At 40.6% G+C, this 15,732-nt stretch overlaps 1 protein-coding gene across 1 annotated transcript in view; it reads left to right on the top strand.

Annotated features, from left to right (window-relative positions):
• The window catches only part of LOC109916915 (serine/threonine-protein kinase MRCK alpha-like), a 323,123-nt gene that overhangs the window by 84,714 nt on the left and 222,677 nt on the right, over nucleotides 1-15,732 (top strand). The window contains exon 6 of the mRNA XM_048596650.1: nucleotides 11,174-11,267. Coding sequence (XP_048452607.1) covers nucleotides 11,174-11,267 — 94 coding nt within the window. The remainder of the gene's footprint in view (nucleotides 1-11,173; nucleotides 11,268-15,732) is intronic.

Below are 15,732 nucleotides of genomic sequence, written 5' to 3' on the forward strand. Positions count from 1 at the left end.
TTTACTAGTTATCAATTATTTGATTATTTCACTAAGAGGAATGACTCAATAGCAAAAGTTGGTTTAAGGTCCTAGAACACGCATATCTTGCTGCACAACAGTGGAAATATGAAGTTATGAAGTTGTGTTTTTTTAAAATATCTATGTACCCTTGCATAAAGGCAAGTTAAGAGCTGAGTGCTTTGCCCCCAGTGGGCAATGTTTGTAATTTGTTAGTTGGGTATTTTGTTTATTTGGTGGGTTTGGTTTAAAAAGATCTGAGTTCTTCCCCAATAGGAAGTTGACTTCTGGACATCCCAAAGGAAAGGTGCAAATTGATGTTCTACTATACTATAGATTTACAATAAAACCTTTGTAATCATAGGGACATAGAGTTGTACAGCACAGAAATAACCTCTTCAATCCAACTTGCCCATGCCAACCAGTTATCCTGAACTGATCTAGTCCGATTTGCCAGCATTTGGCCCATATCTCTCCTAACTCTCCCTATTCATTTACCCATCTGGGTACCTTTTAAATATTGTAATTGTACCAGCCTTCATCACCTGCTTTGGCAGCTCATTCCATACACGCACCACCCTATGCGTGGTAGTTTCCTTACTTTAGAGAATCAGGTGGGTTTTCCCCCCACTATCTGCTGTGGTGGAATTTGAACCTGGGTCCCCAGAGCATTACCTGGGACTCTGGATTAATAGTCTAGTGATAATACCAGTAGGCCATTGCCTCCCCATTACTGTGGAGGTGCTGGTGTTGGACTAGGGTAGACAACATCAAAAATCACATGACACCAGGTTATAGTCCAACAGGTTTATTTGAAAACACAAGCTTTCGGAGTCTCAGTCCTTCTTCAGGTGTCAGTGAGAGAGGTGGCATCGGACACAGAATTTATAAGCAAAAGATCAAAGGGTCATAGAACTGATACAGTGTTGGAGAAACCTACGATGGCTATTAATTCTCTAATCAGTTAGAAAGGATTAATATGCAAATTCCAGTATTTCTTTCAAGTCACTTCCCCGGGATGCTAAAGGTTTTATCAGTCCGTTCAGTACACCAAAGGTGACATCCCAGGTCATTCAATGCATTTTAGATGTAAGGCCTTGTTTAGAATATGGCTGTGTATCAACTTGGAGTCAGACCGGTTTTATTTCCAAAGTGGGAATTTATAAAATGCCACATTGGCTGTCTACAAATTGTGTGCTTTTTGAACAAAATAGAATGTATCTGCAATTACAAATCTGCAAATGCAAATTCACACCATTGATCTGTATGTCTGTATGCACATATGCATGTGAGGGAGAGAGAGAGACAGACTGTGTGTGTGTGTGTGTGTGTGTGTGTGTGTGTGTGTGTATGTGAGAGTGTATCGTGTGGTAGGGTCATCTGTGGTGTGACAAGAACCCAAGATCCCGGTTGAGGCTGTCCTTATGGGTACCAAACTTGGCTATTAGCCTCTGCTTGGTGACTTTGCATTGTTGTGTATCCCAAAGTCCGCCTTGGAGGATGTTTACCTGAAGATCCATGGCCAAATGTCCTTGACTACTGAAGTGTTCCCCCACTGGGAGGGAACATCCCTGTTTGATGATTGTTGCGCGGTATCCATTCATCTGTTGTCGTAGCGTCTGCATGGTTTTGCCAAATAAACCATGCCTCAGGGCATCCTTGCCTGCAGTGTATGGGATAGACAGTGTTGGCCGAGTCACATGAGTATCTACTGTGCACGTGGTAGGTGGTGTTTCCCATGTGTGATGGTAGTATCCGTGTCAATGATCTGACATGTCTTGCAGAGGTTGTCACAACAGGGTCGTATGGTGTTGTGGTCAAGGTTGGCCTGAAGGCCGGGTATTTTGCTGCAAACATTGCTCAGTTTAAGGTTTGGCAGTTGTTTGAAGGTGAGAAGTGGAGGTGTAGGGAAGATCTTGGTGAGGTGCTCATTGCCATCGATGATGTGTTGAAGGCTGTGAAGAACATGACGTAGTTTCTCCACTCCTGGGAAGTACTGGACGACGAAGGGTACCCTATAGGTCGTATCCTGTGTCTGTCTTCTGAGGATATCATTACGGTTTTTCACTGTGGCTTGTTGGAACTGGCGATTGATGAGTTGAGTATCCTGTTCTTATGAGGGCGTCCTTCAGCACTTTTAGGTATCTGTCGCATTACTCCTCATCTGAGCAGATCCTGTGTGTGCTTAATAGGTTTAGGGTGGAAGCTAGAAAAGTGCAGCATCGTGTGGTTATCCGTCAGCTTGTGGTAGAGTGAGGTGTTGAGCTGTCTGACCTTAATGGAGATGCATGTGTCCAAGAATGAGACTGATTCTAAAGAGTAGTCCACGGTATGTCTAATGGTGGGATGAAACTTGTTGGTAACAGTATGTCGTTGTTTCAGTGATTCCTCGTCATGAGTCCAAAGGAAGAAAATGTTGTCCACGTATCTGGTGTATAGCATTTGTTGGAGGTCCTGTGCAGCAAAAAAGTCTTGTTCGAATCTGTGCATGAACATGTTGGTGTACTGGGGAGCAAATCTGGTTCCCATGGCTGTCCTTTGTGCATGGATGAAGAACTGGTTGTCGAAGGTGAAGATGTTGTGATCAAGGATGAAGCGGTTGTGATGTAGGATGGAGCCTGGAAATTGGCAGTTGTTGGTATTGAGTACTGAGGCTGTTGCAGCCATGCCGTCGTCATGGGGGATGCTGGTGTAGAGTGCTGAAACGTCTATTGTGACGAGGAATGTTAAATTGGTCCGTGGGTGCTGAGTTTCTGTAAGAAATCTGTAGTATCACGACAGAAGCCGGGGGTTCCCTGTACAATGGGTTTCAAGATGCCCTTGACGTAGCCGGAGAGGTTCTCACACAGGGTCCCATTACTTGATACAATGGGGTGTCCAGATGTGTTGGCTTTGTATATCTTTGGAAAGCAGTAGAACTCTCCAAGCAAGAAGTACGCAGGATGAGAGTCTGTAGGGTACTCTGAAGGACAGGATCAAAAGTCTTGATCAGTCTGTTGAGTTCACGGGAGTATTCTTTGGATCAGCAGGTAATTGTCTGTAGTGTTCGTGGTTGTTCAGCTGTCGGTACACTTCCTTACAGTAGTCCGTTCTGTTCTGTATGATGATGGCTCCTCCTTTGTCTGCTGGTTTGATAACAATGCTGCGATTGGTCTTGAGAGTTTGGATGTTGTTGCATTGTGCTTGGTTGATGTTTTGTGCTACCTTGTGAGTGCAGCTGATGAATCTGGCATTTACACATTCCCTGATTGCTTGAGCATACATGTCAAGCCCAGGCAACGGTCCTCCTGAGGGGTCCAATTCGACTCCTCCTTTGGCCGCTCCATCACAGATCTCTAGGTCAACTGTTTCGGATCATTGGTTGTCTCATTGGGCTCGCTGCTGACATTTTGGAAGAATTCCCAAAGTCTCAGTCGTCTGATGAGTTCTTCTGTGTCTTCCGTGAGACCATTGGGGTCCATTTTGATGGTGGGGAAGAAAATGAGCCCTCGGCTGAGAACTTCGATCTCATCCAGTTGAAGGGTGTGGTCCGATAAGCTGACGATGGATTTTCCTGCAGTGGTACCATTTTCAACTGTGGTACCAGGGGAGGCTTGGCTGCTGCTGGTGGTGATGCCAAGTTTCTCCAGTTCTTGTTCTTGGTATACATGTATTACATTGCTGTAATAGTTATTAACTAAAATCCACTGCTACACAGAAAATGCTGGGAAAATTCAGTTTTTAAGGGACCCCAATATCCAACATTTAGACTAACCAGTTTCCTCTGTGCACTTTGTCAAATGGGTTAACAGTTATGATTGAAAAATGCGAAGCAGAGTATAGTGCAAGTATTATGCTTATTTGACAATGGAGGTGGTACATAATATACCTAGGTGTATTTATCTTTCCATCTGCTGATGCGCATTTAAAACTTTTATAATGCCATGGTTTGACCATGTACTTCAATCGTGCATATCTCAGTGTATTTATCTTTGCATCTTCCAATGCATTTATAGACCCATTATCATGCACTGGTTTGAACATGTACTTCAATCGTGTTCTGACCCATTATAAAATCTTAGTGTAACACCTGCACGCTTGATTTCTGTAGTTAAGGCAATATATTCTCGAACTCTGTCTTTTTTAAATGTCCTTAGCCATAAACCATCTTCTGTTATAGTCTCTCTCCTACTTTTAGAATTGTTAGAAAATGTAACAACCTTCCTTTTTATATTAATTCAGTGGTTCCAGCATTCACTCTGCTGGATGCTATGCAGCATTCCTAACACTGTCATGTTACACCTGTGATTAATATTATTTCATGCATTTTAAGCAATTTTCTTTTGATCGAATTTGCCTCCAGGTGAAGTAATGTTTGAATTTGGGTGATTTTTGGATGGTAGTTGCACTTTCTTGTCTTTTATAGTTCCACAAACTTGGCATATTGTAAACCATAAGAATCATTATCAGAGGAGGGTGTTAATGCAGCATGCCAATTTTAAGCAATCTGCTCTAAATGTAGATATAGGAATTCCTAATTAAATTTTACAGACCATATATGCTGGCATTAAATTTCTAATGCATTGTTGTAATTAATACAGTACAATACAATTCCTGACTTCAAGTCCTAGATCCATTCTTAAGATTGCAGTTTTGAGTGAACTTTAACTACATCAGAAGTTCCTATAGGAATCAGTGTACAAACTGGAGTTAGGTTCTTTAGATTATTTTTCATCATGAACTTTGAAACATTGAATATGTTTTTTACATTCCTAAATGAAATAACTTAAAGTTCACCAAAAATGAAGGAAATACCGTATAAATTCAAATTAGATATCTGGGTGGGGTTTGTAAACTTGATGCCTTGACTTTGCCTGTATATGTTCCTGGTGAAACTTTTTGATATATTCTACCTACAACATATGGACTGCAGAGGTTTAACCACCACCACCTTCTCAAGGGCAACTAGGGACGGGCAATAAATGCTGGCCCAGCCAGCAACCGCCCACGTCCCATGAGAGAATAAAAAAAAGCTGCAATTATCATGTTAACACAATTTTACGATTTGTATAGACATACTTCAATGCTATTTAACAGCCTTAGCCTTGACTGCCAACATTTTGTATGGCTTCTATTTAAGGAGTTGTTCATTTGTTGGGTCCTGAAGCCAAAAATAGTTCTTATGCCATAAGAGTAATTATGTGTTAGTGTTTACTTTATTATTTTCTCCACTCTATAAATATAGCCAGATGTTGCTTTAACAGGCTAATGAGATAATGGAAAACCTGAATGTGAATAACTTGTCTATCTAACATATTACATTATTGTGCTGATGTGAATCAAGAGATTGCACTAGATACACAAGCTTGTGGGAGCATTCTTTCCTGAAGTCAGATTTGAAGTCAATTTTGTATATAAATAAAAAAATTACCTTGCCATCCTCCACTATATCTGAACTGGTACTCTATCCCACTCTCCGGGACCTGGTCCATAATGCAGTCTACAGTGCTTCGGGTGCCAATCCAGGTTCCTTTTAAATAAGATGTAAGTTTTTGTCTCAACCACCAAACTGTGCAGTAAATTCCCAAGGTGAAAAAGTTTTTTCTTGTATTCTTCAACCAATCACTTTAAATCAATGCTTCTGGTAATTGATTTCACGCCAAGCGAGATAGATCTTTCCAGTCCACTCTGGTTGAACCCCTCAGTATTTTATATCCTTCAATTTAGTCACCCCTTAGCCTCGTCCATTCTAAGGAAAATATCACTAGTCTCATAGCTGCAATTTTCAAGCTGTACCAATGTTCTTGTAAATCTCGTCTGTTTTCTTACTGGAACAATTAAGTCCTTCATATAGTGGTGATCAGAACTGTACACAAACCTCTGGCTGTGGCCTAACCATGGTCTTATTTAGCTCCAGCAGTATACCACTGCTTTTGCATTCAGCAACTATTCCAGTGAAGGAAAAGATCCCACATGCTTTCTTTACTGTCTTACCTACCTGCCTGCCATTTTCTGGTTCTGTGGACATGCATTCCAGTCTGTCACTTCCCCCACCCCTCTCAGTATTCTACCGTTTACTATGCTTTCCCTTGTTTTGTTTACCCTTTCAAATGCTTAATCTCGCACTTCTCCAATTTGAATTCCATTTATCACTTTTCCACCTACCTAATCAAATCATTGGTATCACTCTGTATCCAACAGCCATCTTCTTCACTATCAAAAACCCAGCCAGTTTTTCTGTAATTTGTAAACTTCCTAATATTGCTTCCCACATTTAAACCTAAAGCATTAATATATTGAAAGTTGCGTCATAGGTAGACAGATTGGTTAAGAAGGTGTTTAGCATTTGCCTTCATTGCTCAGACCATCGAGTATAGGGGTTGGGATGTCATGTTGAGTTTGTACAGGATGTTGATGAGGCCTCTTTTGGAGTACTGTGTGCAGATCTGGTCACCCTGCTATTGGAAGGATATTATTAAATTGGAGAGGGTTCAGAAAAGATTTACTAGGATGTTGCTGGGACTGCAGGGTTTGAGATATAGGGAGGAGGTAGATAAGCTGGGACTTTTTTTTTAACTGGAGCGCGGAGGGGTGATCTTATAGTGGTTCATAAAATCATGAGGGGCATAGATAAGGTGAATAGCAAAGGTATTTTAGGGACATTTTTATGGTGAGAGGAGAAAGATTTAAAAGGAACCTGAAGGGCAACTTTTTTACACAGAGGGTGAATCATATGTGGAATGAACTCCAGACGAAATGGTAGATGCAGGTGAGTTACAATATTTAAAAGACATTTGGGAGAGTACGTGATTCGGAAAGGTTTAAAGGGATATGGGCCAAACACAGGTAAGTGGGACTAGTTTAGTTTGGGAAACTTGGCCAGCATGGACAAGTTGGACTGAAGGGTCTGTTTCCGTGCTGTATGACTCTATGACTCTATATACCACAGACAGCAAGAGACATAACATTTACCCTTGTGGAACACCACTGGAAGCCACTTGCTATCCATAAAACATCCATTAAACATTACCCTTTGTTTCCTGGCACTGAGCCAATTTTGGATCCAACACACCATATTTTCCTCTGTCCTTTGAGCTTTAATTTTTCTGATAAATCTGCCATGTGGGACCCTGTCAATTACCTTACTATAATCCGTGTCAACAACATCCATTGCACTACCGTCAATTCTTGTTGTTACTTCCTCCAGAGGTTTCCACCTCCAGAATTGCACCCCCTTTCTTTGAGCTTGTTATGTGCTGGCTAAAATTGGTATCTTGAATGCAGCTCAGGGATTTTGCGCCTTTCTTGTTGTTGTGTTTCAGTTGATATTTGGGTAGTCCCCAACTATTATTGCGTGATTGTTTCTGCAGTCAGAAATTTACTGACATGTTTGCTCCTCCATCTCTCTGTCATGATTTCGAGGTCTACAGCACACAGCTAGCAGTGTGGTTGATCCCCCCTATTTTGTTGTAAGCTCAACTTGTATGGCTGCTTTTGATGCTTCATTTAGCTTATCATCACTCCTCATAGCTGTAACAGCTTTGCTAACTGATTATGCAGCCCCCACTTTTTCCCCCTTTTGTGTCTTGGCTGAAAACTGAGTCAAGGAATGATGAGCTGCCATTTTTTCCCCTCTTGAAGCCAAGTTTCCATTATGCCAATGATTTTCTGCTGCCATATTTCTCTTTCTGCTGTCAGTTTTATTTCTTGTATCCCCTTGTGTTAGCATACATAGATTTTAATACTGCTAAATTCCCATGCTGTACACTTTTTAACCTCTGCCTCATCTGTCTTTCAAGCGTATTTGTTAAGTTTCTATCTCCGGTTTCCTGATCTGAATTTGTCCTCAGGTTCCCATTCCTTGCCAGTCTAGTTTAAAATCTCCCCAGCAGCATTAACAAATCTCCCTGCAAGGTTATTGGCTTGTTCAGGTCTAGACTGTCCAATTTTTACAGGTCCCACCTGCCTCAGATATTGCCCTCCTACACCAGCCTTCTGAGCATATGTTCAATCACTCAGTTCTCCTAATTCTGTGAATACTAGTATGTGGGACTGAATCATAGCATCAGAGCATTTTACAGTGCAGAGGAGGCTGATTGACCAGCTCTCAAAAGAGCTACCCAGCTAGTTCCATTCTCCAGCCCTACCTCCATAGCCGGCTAAATTCATCACTCTCCAGGGCTTTAACAACCTTACGTAAGGTGCCCAGAACTGTACTCCGAATGTGATCTGACCAGTGATTTGTAGAAGTGTAGCATCACTTCCTTGTTTTCATACTTTATACCTCTATTTACAAACCCAAGGATCCTATAAGCCTTCTTAACAACTGTTTTAACTTACCTGGCCATCTTGAGGGAATCATGCACTTGAACCCCAAGGTCCCTCTAGTCCTATACTCCCCTCAAAGTTGAACTATTGAGCCTGTATTATCTTTCCAAGTTTCTTCTACCAAAATACATTGCCTCACATTTCTCTGTATTGAAGTTCATCTGGCAGGTGACTACCCATTTGGCCATCTTGTCACGGTCCTGCTGAAATTGCTGCTTGTCACTGTCCCTCTGAAGACTGGGGGTTATCCTCAGACTACTACTTTATGGGTCCAGCTCTTAAATTTCCTGTCCAGCTCCCTGAAATCTGTTTTCGGGTCCTCAACCGCATCTCTTACCGACGTCTTTGGTACCAATGTGGACCACAACATCTGGCTAATTATCCTTTCTCCAAAAGAATTTTCTGCAGTTGTGTAATAACATTCTACAACCTGTTAGCAGGGAGGGAATATTCCTTTGCAGTGAGAACAGCAATGAGGTTTGCTACTCATAGGGTGCTATGTAAACACACATTGTTGTGTATTAGGTTGGAAATGTCAAGGAAGATAAGTTTAAAGCTGAAGACATCGGCCTTTCTGAGGCTATTGAATGAAATCAGATTGGCAAAATGGAGTGTTCTCATTCGTCTTGTTCATTAAGCATTTTTTTAAAAAACATTGCCTCAATAGATTGTTATCAAATGATATTTTTGGACAACTTTTCAGTGTATTGTAAAATCTTATCAAAAGTAGTAATTTAGCTCTTAAAAATTACCTGGCAATCGTCTCACACAGCCATTAAAACCAGTGTTGATTGCACCCTGAACTTTTGTCTGATTTCCCACTTCCTTTCTGGGTAAGCCTTTCACTTGCTATTGTTATTTTCTGTAACATTTATCCTGCAAACAAGTCCTTATTCAAAGTGTTGTTTGCACGTCTGTTTGATGCCTTTGTTGAATGTTAAAATGTCTTGATTATTTTTGTAAGGTGAGTGAATTCTTATCAGTCCTGTCTAGAGACAGGCATCATCCAATTTTGTGGCTGCAACATTCTAAAAGATGCGATCACTATGTTATGGCCCCAGACCAGATCTCCAAGTTTGGTTATGTCCTGCTCGGGACGTTCTTTTCAACTTTTTGTTTAAAATTGGACAAAATTTAAAATTCTAGGTACTTATGAAGAGAATAATGCCATACAATACCATGGTTTTAAACAACCAAGGATGATGAGGTTGTTGACTTGCTCGCTGAGCTGACTTGTTCTCGTTCAGATGTTTCATCACCATGCAGTGACCGCTTCATTGGAGGTTCCACTGATCATGTCTCCTAGCGTGGTGATGAAACGTCTGAACAAGAACAAGCCAGTTCAGCGAGCAAGTCAACAACCTCACCCACAACCCAAGCTACAGATCTTTGCCAAAACTTTGAACCAAGAATAATTTTGTTTTGGAACGAAAACAAAGTTGCTGGAACAGCTCAGCAGGTCTGGCAGCATCTGTGAAGGAAAAAACAAAGTTAGCATTTTGGGTCTGGTACCCCTTCCTCAGAACTGTTCTGAGTTCTGACTGTTCCTCAGTTCTGAGGAAGGGTCACTGGACCCGAAACATTAAGTCTGTTTTTTCCTTCACAGATGCTGGCAGACCTGCTGAACTTTTCCAGCAACTTCTGCTTTTGTTCCTGATTTACAGCATCTGCATTTCTTTCGTTTTTTTTAATAATTTTTTTTACCTCAACAATTCAGAAAAGTAAAATAATCTACAATATCACTACCTTATAACTAACTAACCATCCAGAATTGACACAAGGAAGTAGGAATTAAACAGGCAAAACGTGACCGAGTATACCACACTACGCATGAGACGGCAGATGGAACCAAAGCAGATCCTATGAAATTTCTCAACAATCCACCTGCATGACAGTGATCACAGGTTACAAAATCTTATGAGGGATCTTTCTCCTTCACGAGGAATTTCAAGTTTATGCTTTCAAAGATCTAGTCTCTGAATTCCTCAAAGACTGCACAAACTCAGACTGCTTCAATGAGAGCTCTCCTCTCATTGGCCCAATTTGCTTTCCTGAGAATGCATTTAATTGGATTACCTAGGCTACAATCCAGTACATAATGCAGACAAGTACATATTACCAAGCTAGCAATGCCCTGCATTTCACAGGACATGAGTATTCTGGCTGTATTGAGTTATATATGCCTCCCAGGGCTTCTTCTGAGCCCTAACATTCTCAAGCAGAGAGACAATGATTTTCTATCACGTTCTCAGCTTCCGAGGGCTTCGCTGAGTCTTAACTGCCAGAACCAACAAACAGCATCATTTTCACTGCCTGCAGTCTCCTCGTCTGCTAGTGGTTCTAAGACAGGGCTCTTCTTTGTGGTGCCAAAGTGGGTTCCATGGTGGTTGTTTGTGTGCCACAGCACCCACCCAGGCAAGCACTTGTCCAGATGACATACTCCTTTAGCTGTAGAGTGGAAACTGGAAGAGAGCATGTCGGGTCTATCTGGCTGCCACGCCCTGCACGTGCAATGAAACTCTCAGGCCACCAGGAAATGGCGTCCTTGGCCCCTGCGCAGAATTAAGTTAGAGTTTCATGAAAAGTGCATCAATAATGTTACATCTAGTCTGTCCTATTTCTGTTGTACCTCCTATGTGCTACATGCAGCATATTACCTGTGTAATCTTGAGTTGTAATAGTCTTAAAAAGTATGTAACTCAGAAAATAATAAAAGCTGCAATTTTGTTGTGTGCTGACAGGTTGGGATGAGACAGCAGGAAATGCATGCACTGATTCTAAGGCACATCTTGTTTGTGTGAAACTGTATCAATTTACTGTATTTGATACTTGACCTGAAGACTAACTTTTTGTTCTTGCCTTGTAGGGATATCAAACCAGACAACATTCTACTGGATGTAAATGGGCACATCCGGCTGGCAGACTTCGGCTCCTGTCTCAAACTCATGGAAGATGGAACAGTAAGTCATGTGGTTTTTCTCTTTTAAATGTTTTTTGAAGAATTTTCACATGTTAAGATGATATGCGTGAATGCTGAGAATAAATTATTTCCCAATGTTCTTTCATCCTAGTTGGTTTGCGTGTTTTGGTTGCAGAGTGAAGATTGTCTCTGCACCTTACCCATGCCAGTCCCTTAATCATAACATCTGTAAAGATTCTCTGGACCTTAAATTGGTGTGTCTTGCCTCCACTTGAAGAATCATTTCAAAAGAGATAGCTAGCTGGGTATTATCAGAATACAGTCCCTCTTATCCTACATACTGCCTGGCTATTGCTTTAGCCTGGTAGTATATGTAATGGTGCTGTCAGATTTTCTGTTAAATTTGAGATTCTAGTATCTTCAGTTAAAGAAATGTTATATTTGAGTGCATGTATGCATAAAAATAATGCTTATTTTATAAATTTTTAACTATAACCTTTATGACAGCAGTGGGGCTTCTATTGGCAGATTGAGCTAGATGAGCCAAATGCCCACCCTATCTGTACTTATTTTTGTGATATATTGACAACAAGTTCCTTTTTCATTCCAGCGAACGATTTCTCTACTCAGCAAGGATCAGGTAACCCAGGCAGGCAGCACGTGTGTGTCTCACGCTGAAGCCCTCTATTTTGCACACTGGGGGTCACGCTGTGCCATGCCAGCAGCACTACTCCGACACAAGACAGAAATGTACCAACATCGCAGTTAGCCAAAGCTAAATACCTTTATCAAAAACTAAATAGCCCTTTACCAGGTAAACATCTCACTCAGCCCTTTACCAGGATATACAGCTTCCCCACATAGTCCTTTACCAGGATAAACAACGCACTCATGGCCCTTTACCAGAATAAACTCTAATCCTAACCCTAATCCTCAGTCACATGGTCCTTTATCAGGATAAACCCTAATCCTAACCATAACCCTCACTCTAAAAATCTTCTACCAGGATAAATGCCTCATTCACACAGTTCTTTACCATGATAAGCACCTATTTTACCAGGATGACGAGATGAGTATTCACATTAAAACCAGTACTACACCACTGACGCAGATAGACAAATGCTGGTAGAACCATTGACCTTACATGAATGCATTATACTTTAGTTCTTTGCCGATGGTGTATCATTGCATGCAAACTTATAATTCTGTTCTCCTGCACTGATGTTCATTCACTGTTGCACATGCATATGCATCCTTATCAGCAGTGCTGTACTGACCCAGCTACATTATATCACAAACACGTGTCTGACATACACTGTTCATATAATTAATTCCTTACTAAATTTTCAGTGAACCTTTCTTGGTATATTTTCTTCTAATATTTTATAGTAAACATCATGTCTGCATACTGAGATTTGTGTGCAGCTACAAAGACTTCATGCTTATCGCATTGACGTAAATTGCAGAGCTTATCAAAGCTTCTGTAGCACATGCAAACAGTAATTTTCTTGGGAACAGCACCAATATTTACTGTGTGGTAGTTTACTTGCTGCAATTTAGCAGTGAAAGAGAAATGTTATTTTTAAACATTAAAATTAAGCATGCACTTTTATTCCTACGAGGTATTTCCTGAGCACAGAGTTGCATGTATCTGCTGGGTTTGAGACAACTTTGCTTAATGTCTGCTGAGTTATTTCTGCTCAGAGTGCTTGTTGCTGCTGGATTTTCCTCTTCTCTCAGTGAATCCAATGCCTAAGTTGAGTGGCAAATAGTATGTTGGCATATTTCACTGTGACTGATTGATCTATGTAGGCATTGCACTTTTCTCTCACTTTTGAGGGATTTGTGTAGAAAATGGAATTTTCTAAGTGTAATGATATTGGAGGGGATTCAGCAGAACACTTTGATACAAATTTGAATTTGGCCCTATAAGTCAACCAAGCTTCCTTCAGTGATATACGCCAAGACTGAGCCCTTTACCACCTAGGTAGGTGAATTAACAGCACCAAATAGATATACATGATTATGATATTGACAGAAAAATAGGGATAGGAGGGCAGGTAACATTGTTAATAAAGGTAACTCAACACTGTAGTGAAGAAGGATATTTGATTTAGAATATCATGTCATGGAATCTGTATAAGTGGGAATAAAAAAGACCAAGACTCAGAAAACATTGATAGGGGCTATCTTTAAGTCCCCAAACAACAGCAGAGACATAAGGAAACACATTAAACAGATTAGAGACACATATAATAAGGGTGCAACCATAATCGTGGGTGATTTTAATCTACCTATTGATTGGATAAATCAGGCTTATACTGTGGCAGAGGAATTCCTGGAGTGTAGACATGATGTTTTCTTTTAGAATAACATGTTAAGGAAGCAATTAGAGTGCAGGCTGTTCTAGTCTGGATATTGCACAGTGTGAAACAAATAATTAACATGCTGGTTGTGCAGGGTCTGTTGGGGAAGAGCAACCATAAAATTTCATTAAGATTGAGAGTGAAGAAGTTAAATCTGAATCTAAATTAAAGGAACTACGAGGCTGTGAGGCACGGGTTTGTCATGATGCATTGGGGAACCTTGCTAAAAGTTAGCAGTAGATAGGTAATGGCTAATATTTAAGCGACATATATATTAATTAAAACAATTATTTGTATATGATGCAAAAATAAAATGGAAAGGTGGCTCAACCAAAGCGAACAAAATAAATTAAGGATAATATTAGATACAAAGAGGAGGCATATAAATTTGCCAGAAAAATCAACAAGCCTGAAGACTGGGAGCATTTCAGAATTCAGCAAAAAACGACAAATAGATTAATCAAGAGGGGGAAAAGAGAGTAGAAATTATACTTGCATGGAACATAAAAACTGACTATTAAACCTTCTTTAAATATGTGAAGAGGAAAAGATTAGTGAACATGAATGGAGGTCCCTTTGTTAGAAATGGGGAGACATTGCAATGGGAACAAAGAACTTGCCAAACTGAACACACATTTTGGTTTTACCTTTCTGGAAATGTTACAGAACCAAGGATCTAGTGAGAAGGAAGAATTGAAGAAAATCAGTATTAATCGAAAAAAAGGCACTAGAGAAATTAATGCAGTTAAAAGCTGACATTTCCCCTGGGCCTGATAATCTGCATCCCACAGGACTATGTCAGAGATGAAGAGAATTCTTTTTTATTACTTAAGAATGTTGTGAACCTTTGAGATGCACCTGCAGCCATGATCATATTGAATGGCAGGACAGGCTGGATGGGCTGAATGGCCTGCTCTCTTCCTGTATTTCTAAGTGTGTTTTTCCATCTTGTTGGATCCATCAACACCTACGGCGGACCCAAAAAGCTTAGTCAGTAAACGCAAAATGCCAGTAAATGCTGGAGATGTGCAATAAGAACAGAAAATGCTGGAGAAACTCAGCAGGTTGGGCAGCATCAATGGATAGACGGAGATAGAAATAGCTAATAGGGAGCTAATGTTTTGAGTCTGATTTAACTCTTCGTAAGACCTTTAGCAGCTACTCTGTTGCAAAAACTACATTTTATTTCATAGATTTATGCATTCTGTTTTTGTTTCAATATCATCTATTTTTCCAATCAACCTGTTCATAAATGTTATTACACATCTCTGGAGAAGATGGGATTTGAACCTGGGCCTCTCAGTCCAGGGGTAGGGTCACTACCATGATGCCACAAGAGGGCCCTTCCTATCTGAAAAATTGGAAACTTTCAACATGTGAAATTTTCAACTGTTACAAAAACAAGCCATCCTGTTACTGAAGAAGAGTCATATTGGACTTGAAGTATTAACTCTGTTTCTCTCTCCATAGATGATGCCAGACCTGCTGAATTTCTTCAATATTTTCTGTGTTTGTTACGTCAAGTTGCTTGTTAATTACAATTGATGTGGAAATAATCAGATTACTAACTCAACTAGCAAAGTTTGAGTCATTGGGAATCGGTGGAGAAAACTCTCTGCTGCTTGAAGTCAAACCAGGCGCAGAGGAAAATGTTTGTGATTGTTGGAGATCAGTCATCTCAGTTATAGAATATCTCTGAAAGTTCCTCAGACACTGAAGCAGTCCATGTCCAAATGCAGCAAGACCTGGACAAAACCCAACAGAAAAAGACAAATTGCTGGTGAAACTCTGCAGGCCTGGCAGCATCTACAGGGAGAAAGCAGTTAATGTTTTGAATCCGGTGATACTGTCATAACTACGGTCTGGACAATATCCAGGCTTGACCTGACAAATGGCAGTAACATTCATGCTACACGAATGCCAGGCAATGACCATCTCTAACAAAAGAGAATCTCACCATTGTCGAAGATACCAAGAACTACAGATGCTGGAGATAGTAGGAACTGCAGATGCTGGAGAATCTGAGACAACAAGGTGCAGGGCTGGATGAACACAGCAGGCCAAGCAGCATCATAGGAGCAGAAAGGCTGACGTTTCGGGCCTAGACCCTTCATCAGAAAAGGGTCTTTTCTGATGAAG

Source organism: Rhincodon typus, chromosome 5 (assembly GCF_021869965.1).
Source record: "Rhincodon typus isolate 14 chromosome 5, sRhiTyp1.1, whole genome shotgun sequence".
In the NCBI taxonomy this organism is placed as follows: Eukaryota; Metazoa; Chordata; class Chondrichthyes; order Orectolobiformes; family Rhincodontidae; genus Rhincodon; species Rhincodon typus.